Raw genomic sequence first — 11,526 nt, 5'->3', positions numbered from 1 at the left:
TGCAATTTCCCTAACTTTGTGGATTATGTTCAGTCTTAATTCCAGTTGTTCTGATTATTTTACACAAGGTGTCAGCTCTGAATTACTTGAGACGCACCTTTATCAACGCACGCAGATATAGTTGCGAGTGAGCAAGCACGCTGTGAGTTAGAATTTTGAATTATTATGAGTGTTTCTATTTGTTTCTATTATAAAATGTGTCAGTTATAATGGAACTTGCAAGAAGCATACGCATTAATTTAATGGCATGTCCGTCTTTATTAGGCACAGGAATATAGTCGCTGTCAAGAGTTGCTTTTAGTTGTGTTTCAAATAACTATCTTTTTGAGCTTTCTGTGCTGTGATGTGTGTAGTAGTTCACCTGAGTGGTGCAGGTCTTTTACTGTTTGATCCTTCTATCGATCCGGTGCATAGTGTCCATTATCACCATTATCCTGGTACTGGTCAATACTCGTATGCAGTACTGTAGTGGACACAGCTGCTGCCAAGACTTTGTGCTGTTGTCATCACCAAGCAGAATGCAATTTTAGCAGTGAAACAATTTGAACCTCGTTGAATGACATCTTTATGTAAACACTCGCTTTACAGTGCAAGGAAGGAAGTTGTCCCTGGGTTTTGTTGAGTTTCTGCCTAACAGGACTGTCTTATTCAACATGTCGTACAATTATGTTCAAAAATATGTCCTATTCTCTGCTTCTTGTGGTACACATCGGTGCTTTTACATGCTATAATAATGGTGCAGGCCCCATTTACTCAAGTAAGAAAAACTACCATAAGATTAATGGAATATTAAAACAAACAAATAAACTTGACATTTATTTAATTATTTAAAAAAAAATGTTGCCTAAATGTGCAACTTTGAACCATTTTTTTAAATGAAAATTATTAGAATGTATATATGATAAAAAAAATTGCATAAATGATGATGCATTTCCAGTTAATTTGCTGAAAGTCCTACATAAATAACGCTGTATAACGACAATATTTAGTTTTTTGTCTGCATGAAAAGATAATTATTTTTAATGAAATTTTTTCTTAAAATTTTTTTTTTAAATATTTGTAAAATGTGTTTTTTTACATATACCAATGTAACCAACTAAATATACTTACATACTAAATAAAACTATAAATTATCTAACATTTCTTATAAATGTCTTACATTTCAAAAATGTTTTTTTTTGTCTTTATAAAAAGAATGTACTTATTTTCTTTTGGGAGGGGGTAAAACATTTAGAAAAAATATCATTGTAAACATCTGTTACTTTCCAAATTAATAAAAAATAATATTGTATTTATTTTTCTATATTTTGTTTGCAAAAATATAAAAACATTTTAATATTTCCAAAAACCCACCAGCTATTAAACAGCTAATACACCTTTTCTTCCCCTTTTTCTTTCCTGTTCCAACTATTTGTTTATAAAACCTAATATTTGCTGTTGAAATATTGCTGTTCATTCAAATAAAACAGATTCTAAGGGAGAGAAAAAAACGCATTCTCTGCTGGAACAGGTAAGGAACTTAATCTTGCACACCAGCTGGCTAATGCTAAAGCATTCATAATGCACAGTATTGCATCTTACAGGGGAACTGCACTTTTTTTGGAATTTTGCCTATTGTTCACAATCATTATGAAAGACATGACGACAAATGGATTTTTTTAAATGCATTTTAAATATTAAATAAATGCGATCAAAAGTCAGCTTACAATAGAGCCAATGGGAGCCGTTCAATTTTGCCTATAGAGCCCCTAAAAACATCCAAACACCTCCATTAAGGTTTTATATGCAAAACCCAAAACCAGTGAAGTTGGCACGTTGTGTAAATCATAAATAAAAACATAATTCAATGATTTGCAAATCCTTTTCAACTTATATTAAATTGAATACACTGCAAAGACAAGATATTTAATGTTCAAACTGAGAAACTTAATTTTTTTTTGCAAATAATCATTAACTTAGAATGTAATGGCAGCAACACATTGCAAAAACGTTGCCACAGGGGCATTTTTACCACTGTGTTACATGGCCTTTCCTTTTAACAACACTCAGTAAATGTTTGGGAACTGAGGAGACCAATTTTTTAAGCTTTTCAGGTGGAATTCATTCCCATTCTTGCTTGATGTACAGCTTAAGTTGTTCAACAGTCCGGGGTCTCCGTTGTCCACTTCATAATACACCACACATTTTCAATGGGAGACAGGTCTGGACTACAGGCAGGTCAGTCTAGTACCTGCACTCTTTTACTACAAAGCAATGTGGCTTAGCATTGTCTTGCTGAAATCAGCAGGGGCGTCCATTAAAAAGACATTGTTTGGATGGCAACATATGTTGCTCCAAAACTTGTATGTATCTTTCAGCATTAATTCACAGATGTGTAAGTTACCCATGCCTTGGGCACTAATACACCCCCATACCATCACAGATGCTGGCTTTTGAACTTTGCGCCTATAACAGTCCGAATGGTTCTTTCTTCTTCCTCTTTGGTCCGGAGGACACGACGTCCACAGTTTCCAAAAACAATTTGAAATGTGGACTCGTCAGACCACAGAACACTATTCCACTCTGCATCAGTCCATCTTAGATGAGCTCGGGCCCAGCAAAGCCGGCGGCGTTTCTGTGTGTTGTTGATAAATGACTTTCGCTTTTAACTTGCACTTCCAGATGTAGCGACAAACTGTAGTTACTGACAGTGGTTTTCTGAAGTGTTCCTGTGCCCATGTGGTGATATCCTTTACACGCTAATGTCGGTTTTTGATGCAGTACCGCCTGAGGGATCGAAGGTCACGGGCATTCAATGTTGTTGTTTTCGACCCTGCCGCTTACGTGCAGTGATTTCTCCAGATTCTCCGAACCTTTTGATGATATTACGGACCGTAGATGGTGAAATCCCTAAATTCCTTGCAATAGCTCTTGTTGTTCTTAAACTGTTGGACAATTTGTTTGCGCATTTGTTCACAAAGTGGTGACGCTGCTTTTATGCCCAATCATGGCACCCACCTATTCCCAATTAGCCTGTTCACCCAAGGGAAGTTCCAAATAAGTGTTTGATGAGCTTTTCCTCAGCCTTCTCAGTCTTTTTTGCCACTGGTGCCAGATTTTTAAAAACATGTTTCAGGCATCAAACGCAAGAAACCGTAACACGACAATAAAACAGTCACGATGGATCATGATCATGTCCTATTTTAAAGCACAATTGAAGCACACAATGGCCAAAATGTCTTTGTAAACTAAAGATTTAGGGCTCTAATTTAGGAGTTGTTGTACAGTATCTCAAGACTACGTCTAGTGCAGATGAAAACACTTCATACTTCCATAATGAAGATATGTCAGAAGTTGGGAAGATCTGATTAAGAATAATGTTTCACTATTCCTAGCATGTATGGCCTTTAAAGGTCTCACTGATCAGTGGATCAGCATCCATATTAGCATAATTGTTGTTCTGATGAAGCAGCTTGCAGGAGATTATGTCAACAAATCAAATAAAGACACACACTGTACAAAACCCCCCAAAAAGTGTGTCCATAACACTTGAAAGTCTGACTTCTCTGTCACTGTGTGGCGTGATTGAAAAGACTCTGTCTCTATCCAGCGATTAAAATGCCTGCAAGTAATAGAGTTATATTAGAGGATTATATTTAGCAACTGGCATGACTGGCATTAATCCTTGAGAAGAAAGAAAACAGAACGCAATAACACCAGCTGTGTCCACCAGCTTTCAGTGGCTGTGTCCACAACATCAAGTTTTAAAAGATTTTTTTTTTTACAATTATCTTTTACTGGTTGCTAAAAAAAAAAAACCTAACTGTACGACCATCAGCAGTCTGAAAAAAGTAATTTCCAGGAACAGAAATACAGTAGTACCTCAACTTACGAGCTTAACTGGTTCTGTAAGGGAGCTCCGTACTCAGAACACTAAGATCTCAAATCAACGTCTCCCATTTAAATGACTTGAAATCAATTTAATTGAAATAATACTGTCACGAGTTGATGTCGGTAAGGCCTTCTAGCTCGCCTCACATTGAACGTGACATTTACGCGTCCTGTAATTGAATAATCACTGGTTTGAGCCACGGCTGTGCTATGCAGATCAGCAGAGCCACACCCGGGACCGTTAGCGGATGGATTTGATTATTAAATAAATCCGATGATCATAAATTAATCAAAGTTAATTTCATTTTTAATTTGCTTTTCATTGATATATAAAAGTATTTATCATATTCTCTTCATGTCAGGCTCCAGTGTTGCTAGTACATTAGAGCTTTCATCCAATCAGAAGTCAGCTGGCTTGTTGCCAGAGCTTTATGAATTTAGCCGCAGCCCTCTAAATCAACACAAATGTGTTTCTGTATAGTACTTCTCCAGCAATGATCATGTCGTGAAATAAATTATGGTATTTTGAGAAGTAATCATTGAAGTCGGACATCACTGAAGGCCTAGGTGGGAAACGCACGGCCCGCAACTGGTATATATGTGTATATATGTATGTATATATGTATGTGTATATATGTATGTGTATATATGTATTTAACGTTCTTGGCTAGTGTTAGAATCATTCTGCTTCAGTATGGTGCAGACTCGCATGAATGCGCTCAAATTGCTTTGCCAAGTAGGCTTCATGCAAGGTCATGTTTTTTTGATGATTTCGTTCTTAAATTAAATTAATGTCCATCTCTTGCTGTAAGCTAATGATAGCGAGTAAGACAAGATGTCTTGAGCGGATCTTATTGGGTTCACTGTGACATTTGCTACGCCAACTAATAGCGGGAATTCTTGTAACTCCAATTTTTGCTTGCAACCTAAAAAAAACAATTAGCTGAGAGACAGCTCCTATCTCAAAATACTCTTAAGTTGGGACACACTTAAGTTGAGGAACCACAAATAGAAATTATGTTTATTCTGGCAATGGTTAAGAGCTACAATAAGAATAACACATTTCTACTTGCACAATTGAACATGCCCAAAAAGGTGTAAGAAGAAGCCATTTTTATTTGTTCCCTTCTTTAAGTCGCAGCAATTACTGCTAGTCGTTTTGCTTCTTGTTTATTATACATACTGAATATATATTAGCATTTTCTAACAATAATAAATGGTTGAGAAATGAAAGTCATACTGTAAATATAAAGTTTTTTTTACCAAAACACAAATGTTTTGGTATGTGAAATATTAGTTTGCCCTGAATGTATTCGCACATCAAACAGAATCTAAAGACCCCCAACAAGGGACTGTAAAGGTAAAATAAAAGAACCCCACTTGACTGTGAGGAAGACTCCAAATGAATGGACTTCCAGCACTCTGCATTTCTCGCCTCCTATCCACATATGCCCAGCCTCCATTTTGCATGCTTTAACTGCAGAACAAAGCCATTTATTGTGGGTGCAAAGAGCAGACGGTGGCCACTATTAGATGAGCCGGTTCCAATGTGGCTGCTCTTTGGCCCCACTCCATTGGCTGATGTCACAGGAAGTGAATACGTCCTTATTAAGGGGTCACTGCTGCACATCAACACCCCGGGCCGTTTTTCCTCTGATGTCATCAAGGATGGAGACAAAAGATGTGGCGCTCATGTGGACATCCACACAGACGCTGTGTCCACATGCCAACGGCCTGAGTGGACTTCACTGCGACAATCAAATGTTTCCCGCACAGCAGCAGCAAAGTGTCTGAGCGGAAAAGTTAGAATAAACAGGCCTTTTGACGCTGTGTCACCTTTTGTCTACCAAACAATTGGAAGTCCAAAAACCCCTGAACACACTTTCAGCTAACTTTGCAAATTACTACAGTCCTCCAAGTTTATTATTTTTTTTAGCAATAATGAAAACATTCTAGTAAATCCAGCTCCATGTTTTTTTGGTGAAAATGGTGTATTGTAAGCATACTTACTTACTGTAAGGCAAGGGTCCCTATTGAAAATTTTTGAGTTAAAGGGGTCATTATGATTTTTTTTTTTACATTTAAAACTCTTCCTTGTGGTCTACATTACATGTAATGGTGGTGCTTTGGTCAACATTTTGCTTTGTTCTTTGTTTTACAGACAATCTTTAAGGCACTTTCTAACTCTCTTCAGAATGCATCCTTTTGTGGGCGGTCCTATTTACTTGCCGAAATCCTCCCCTAGACCACGCCTCCTTCAATTACGTCTCCAACCCGTCAGCCATGTTGTAGTTTTTAGTGCTTCCATATCGAGTCTACTGACAAAAGTTAGAACTATGTGCTACCTTTTATTATAAAAGGCAACAACAGAGGATTTTAGTCTGCATGTCCATGTACGAGCCAGTCTTCCGCAAAACAAGAGGATAGAGAAAAATAAGGAACTTATTGACTACAACTAAATAAAAATGGCTGACTTGTACAAACCCATCCATCCATCTTCTTCTGCTTGTTGGAAGTCAGGTCGCGGGGGCAGCAGCCTCAGCAGGGAAGCCCAGACTTCAATCTCCCCAGTCGCTTTGTCTAGCTCTTACCAGGGGATCCCGAGACATAGTCTCCCCAACGTGTCCTCAGTCTTCCCTGTGGTCTCCTACCGGTCGGACATGCCCTAAACACCTCCCCAGGGAGGCGTGCGTGGGGCATTCTGACCAGGTGCCCGAACCACATCATCTGGCTCCTCTCGATGTAAAGGAGCAACGACTTTACTCTGGACTCCTCCCGAATGACAGAGCTTCTCACCCTATCTCTAAGGGAGACTCCCGCCACCCGACAGAGGAAACTCATTTCGGTCTCTTGTACCCGTGATCTTGTCCTTTCGGTCATAAGCCAAAGCGCATGACCATAGGTAAGGATAGGGACAAAGATGGAGTGGTATATTGAGAGCTTTGCCTTCCGGCTCAGCTCTTTTTCACCACGATAGACCGATACAGGGTGCGTATCACTGCAGACGCCGCACAGATCCGCCTGTCAATCTCACGATCCACTCTTCCCTCACTCGTGAACAAGAGCCCGAGGTACTTAAACTTGGGGCAGGATCTTCTCCCCCGGAGTTGGCACGCCACCCTTTTCCGGGCGAGAACCATAGACTCTGACTATTTGGAAGTGCTGATTTTCATCCCAGTTGCTTCACACTCGGCTGCGAACCGATCCTGTGACAGCTGAAGATCCTGGCCAGATGAGCAGGACCACATCATTTACAAAAAGCAGAGATCTAATCCTGCAGCCACCAAACCGGATCCCCTCAACGCCCTGAATTCTGTCCATAAAAGTTGTAAACACAATCGGTGACAAAGAGCAGCCCTGGTGGAGTCCAATCCCCACTGGAAACCTCGACCATATATGGAGATATCCACTGACCTAAATAAGGCAAAATACGTCAAGAAACGGCTCATTTGGAAGAAGGCAAGATTGTTTTATAATTATCTCTGCCACGCCTCTATAGTTTGATCTCCAATTTTTGGGACTTATGGGGATCCGAAATACTCAGAAACCGGTACCAACAGGTAAGAAAAGTTGGTTTTGCATAATATGAACCCTTTAAAACATGTGATTGGTATCAGTATTGGCCGATCTCACTTATTACTGATGGGTATCAGAATCAACAGCATAAAACCCTGATATGGAGTATTATTCAAATGTATTATTATTTATGTGTAAAAGTATTCTACAATGTGTTTTTTTCTATCATATAACACACTTTTGTACGAATAAACAACTTAGCCAAATTAGGGCCCTGGTACTCTCTGGAGTTGATTATCTACTGCAAATGCCCCAGCAACTACACAATAGAGAATTTGGCGTGACCCTTGTCTTTTGTCCATCCATCCATCCATTTTCTACCGCTTGTCCCATTCAGGTTCATCCGTGAATATTTTTTTTTAAGTTAAAAATGCCAAATATGTCAAGATAAAAATGAGTCTGTGTTCTCAGGAATTCCCTGGTCATTTTTGTGCACATGAGCAAGGCGAGGTCCAGGAAGTGGACTACTAAGTGCAGTTGGGGGGGTGATGATGATGTACTTGTAAAAAGACTATGGACAATGGTTGGGGTGACCTTAAACAGGAGATGAACAAACACAATACACAAGGAGGAGGCGGTAGGGAAAGGTGGAGAACAAACAGGAGAGCGGGAGGGAAGTCCGACCCTCAAAGAGAGGAAAGGTTTGGGATGGGCGGAGGCCTCAGGAGCCTCTCTGACACACAAACAAGTAAATCAGCTGTCATTTAGCACACCGTAGGAATAAACACACATCCCTACCGCACATTATTTGTGGCAGAAACTGCACTCTCATTCCAACTTTTTTCACTGTTATGTGTTTATGTGTCCTGCTTGGGTCAGACAAGACCTGACAGAAAGCAGAGAAGTGGCTAAAAATACACGTGGCCAGCTTGAGGGGCCAACTTTATACAGCACACACCTCTGTGCACATGCAACCATCACATCCCAATGAGCACACTTGTCAGGTTTGATCCATTAAGGCAGTGTCTTTCAACCTTTTTTAAGCCAAGGCACATTTTTTTCATAAAAAAAATACAGAGGCACACCACCAGCAGAAAAGGTTAAAAAATTCAACTCCACCAGGTTGTCGTGCCTTATTTTGAGTTTGTTGTTGATTCCTGTGTGTAGTGCTTCAGCTTCTGTCTTGCGCTGTTATTTTGGTGACCCTTCCTGTTTTGTTGGTGTTCTCCTATAGCAGCTTCACGCCTTCCTTTGAGGCCCGCACCTGCTTTGTTTTCGCAATCAAGACTATTTAAGTTGTGCGTACGCTATCCTTCTTTGTGGGGACATTGTTAATTGTCATGTCATGTACGGATGTACTTGGTGGACGCCGTCTCTGCTCCACACGCTGTAAGTTTTTGCTGTCATCCAGCATTCCGGTTTGGTTTACTTTGTAGCCAGTTCAGTTTTACTTTTGTTTTGCATAGCCATCCCTATGCTTCAATGCCTTTTCCTATCGGGACTTGCCCTTTTGTTCATTTTTGGTTTAAGTGTTGCATACCTTTTTACCTGCACACTGTCTCCCGTGCTCTGCATATTGGGATCACGACAAACCATCCTTGACGCGTTCCGACTTCTACAAAGCAATGAACTACCTGCTGCCACCTAATGATATGGAGTATTACATGATTACCCTGCCAAGCTCTACACAGCACAGGCACTAGACAACGGCACATTATAGAGGGTATTCTGAGCTTCCATGCTTAGGCTGCTGCCCCCGCGACCCAACCTCGGATAAGCGGAAGAAGATGGATGGATGGAAAAAATATTTTTTTGACCAATTAGGTGAAGTTGCATAATTTTCTACGGCACACTAGACAATATATCACGGCACACTAGTGTGCTGCGGCACAGTGGTTGAAAAACACTGCATTAAGGAACTCTGGTATTCGTTTGTTTGTGGTCCAATGTTTTCACAATAATACTCTTTGTTGTTTAAAAGTATATTTTAGAAGTTTTTCTTAAAATCTGAGCCAAATATAAAAGTTTCAATGCCAATCAGGTCCTTGTTTAATGGTCCTATTGCAAAAAATACCAAGCAAACTGCACCAGGTATATTCTCCCAATCAAATTACTCACTCACTCCACTCTCATGTTGGTTTACTCCTGCATAAACACAGTCAGGTCATAACAGAAAAAGACTGCACTTGTGACATTTTTCACTGAAAATGAATGTAAACAGGAAGGAAAATGTTGGTGGGGTGTGAAGAGTCACATGTAGTGTGGTTTACTTTAGTCAGGACCTGCACCACTTACTTACAAGGCGGTGTGAGAAGTTCCTCTGCAGACTGACCTTTGAACATGTTTTAAGTGCATCAACCTCTAAAAATAACCTCATCTAACTAAAACACACACTCTGTCGGTAACGTGCATAAATTGTACCAATAAGGGGAAAAAAAAGCTGCGCGATTTTCCGCCAATGTACTCACCCGTCAATCCGTGAAGGAGGACCACAAGTCCGGCGAGCAGAGAGGCAGCAACCCGTGCGTTCATGCTGGTTGGTCGGGAGTGTGGAGATAGGTCCGCGTAGTGTGTGTCAGAGAAAGAGAGACGAAGGGAAGAGGACACGCAGTGGTCCTCCAGCAGGATAGGAGGGAGGGATGATGTACGCAGGGGGTGAGGGAAAAAGTTTCCCAGCTAGATCACTGATTAAATGATTATATATTAGCCCCGCCCACTTGACTACAAACCCTAGTGGCATTATGTAGATTGCCACTGCTTGCATACAGTATCTATCTAAAACAGGGGTGTCAAACTGTTATCATTGAGGGCCACACCGCAGTCATTGCTGTTGCCTGTTATTACAGGGCCGCTTGTAACAGTAAATAATTTATGAATTTGCCTATGAATTTAAATATTTTACTTTTTTTTTAACGTAAAGAGTAAAAAAAATGTGGATTTTACCACGGGTTTTTTTTACAGAAAAAAAACTGGCACCTTAGTTGCCAGACTTTTACTGTAAAATATATGGTGGTTTTTTTATTTTACTGTAAATAGAAATACAGTACCGCCATATAGGCTGCGATCCCCTGGGTGCTTCAGGGCCCCGAGCACCCACGTGGGATTGATGGCAACTTTCAATCTTTAAAATAATTTTAAAAAGATCAATCTTATTGTAGTTAATTTTGTGGCGAGTTTGGTCCATTTCACAAAATAATAAAGCCACAAATCATATGGGATATTAACTTCGCTGAACATCTATTTTGTTTTAATACACACACACACACTGAGCACCCACTGGCAGAAATGTAGATCGGCGCCTATGAGTATCGCTGTTTAATGTTATTTTGGCAACTCCGCTACCAGTTTTTTACCATAATAAAATGTGGTACCATAAAATCATCAACCGTGGATTTTACAGTAAAAAAAACAAAAAAAAACTGACAGCTCAGTCGACAGAAATTGACTGTAAAAAAACAAACATTGGTCATCTTTTTTCAACTTATAGTAATATGATGTAAAACAACCAAAAAAAAAAACTCCCTAAATTTTACAGTAAAATCATTTGCTAATTTTTATAGTGCATAATTTGATGGATAACTTGCTTCGAAATCATAAGTTAAGCAGATATTTAAGTATTTATTTGGATTTTAACCAAAAAAGTTAGATAATATAATATTTGTTGCAATATTGGACACTATTTTTTTTCCTGTCAAACTAGAAAAAAAACCTAATACCTTTACTAGGAAAATAAAAAAGTAAAGATAAAAAATATAAGGTATTTTATTGAGAAATATTATTTCCAAGATTTATCGGGCCATATAAAATAATGTGGAGGGCCAGATCTGGGCCGCGGGCCTTTAGTTTGACACCTGTGATCTAAAATATATGATTGTTAGATTGAAATATATAAAACTCAGCATATTTGATCAGTTTATTTACAAAAGGAAAAACTATTAACGTGGCACCCTTGGTGATGGGCATGCTCAGTGAGTGTATGGCATAATCAGTACCCGTCTCGACAAAGCACTGATACTTTGTTAGTGTTTCATAACGGTCATCCCCTATCTGGATCGAAAAAGTCATTAAATTGGACCTGCAAACACAACAAATGTGTTTATTAAGATTTCCATTAGCATTTGCAATAGTAGCAGCTATTCC

At 39.4% G+C, this 11,526-nt stretch overlaps 1 protein-coding gene across 4 annotated transcripts in view; it reads right to left on the bottom strand.

Moving 5' to 3' along the window:
• mcamb (melanoma cell adhesion molecule b) overlaps positions 1–10,052 on the bottom strand; it is a 74,911-nt gene extending 64,859 nt beyond the window's left edge. For all 4 annotated transcript variants that reach the window (XM_061972892.1, XM_061972893.1, XM_061972894.1 and 1 more), the window contains exon 1: positions 9,855–10,052. In XM_061972892.1, the coding sequence (XP_061828876.1) occupies positions 9,855–9,918 (64 nt within the window). In that variant the 5' untranslated portion in view covers positions 9,919–10,052. The remainder of the gene's footprint in view (positions 1–9,854) is intronic.
• Positions 10,053–11,526: the final 1,474 nt, after the last annotated feature.

The sequence above is a fragment of the Nerophis lumbriciformis genome, linkage group LG17 (genome assembly GCF_033978685.3).
Source record: "Nerophis lumbriciformis linkage group LG17, RoL_Nlum_v2.1, whole genome shotgun sequence".
NCBI classification, from domain to species: Eukaryota; Metazoa; Chordata; class Actinopteri; order Syngnathiformes; family Syngnathidae; genus Nerophis; species Nerophis lumbriciformis.
This window is presented reverse-complemented; position numbering and strand designations above follow the sequence as displayed.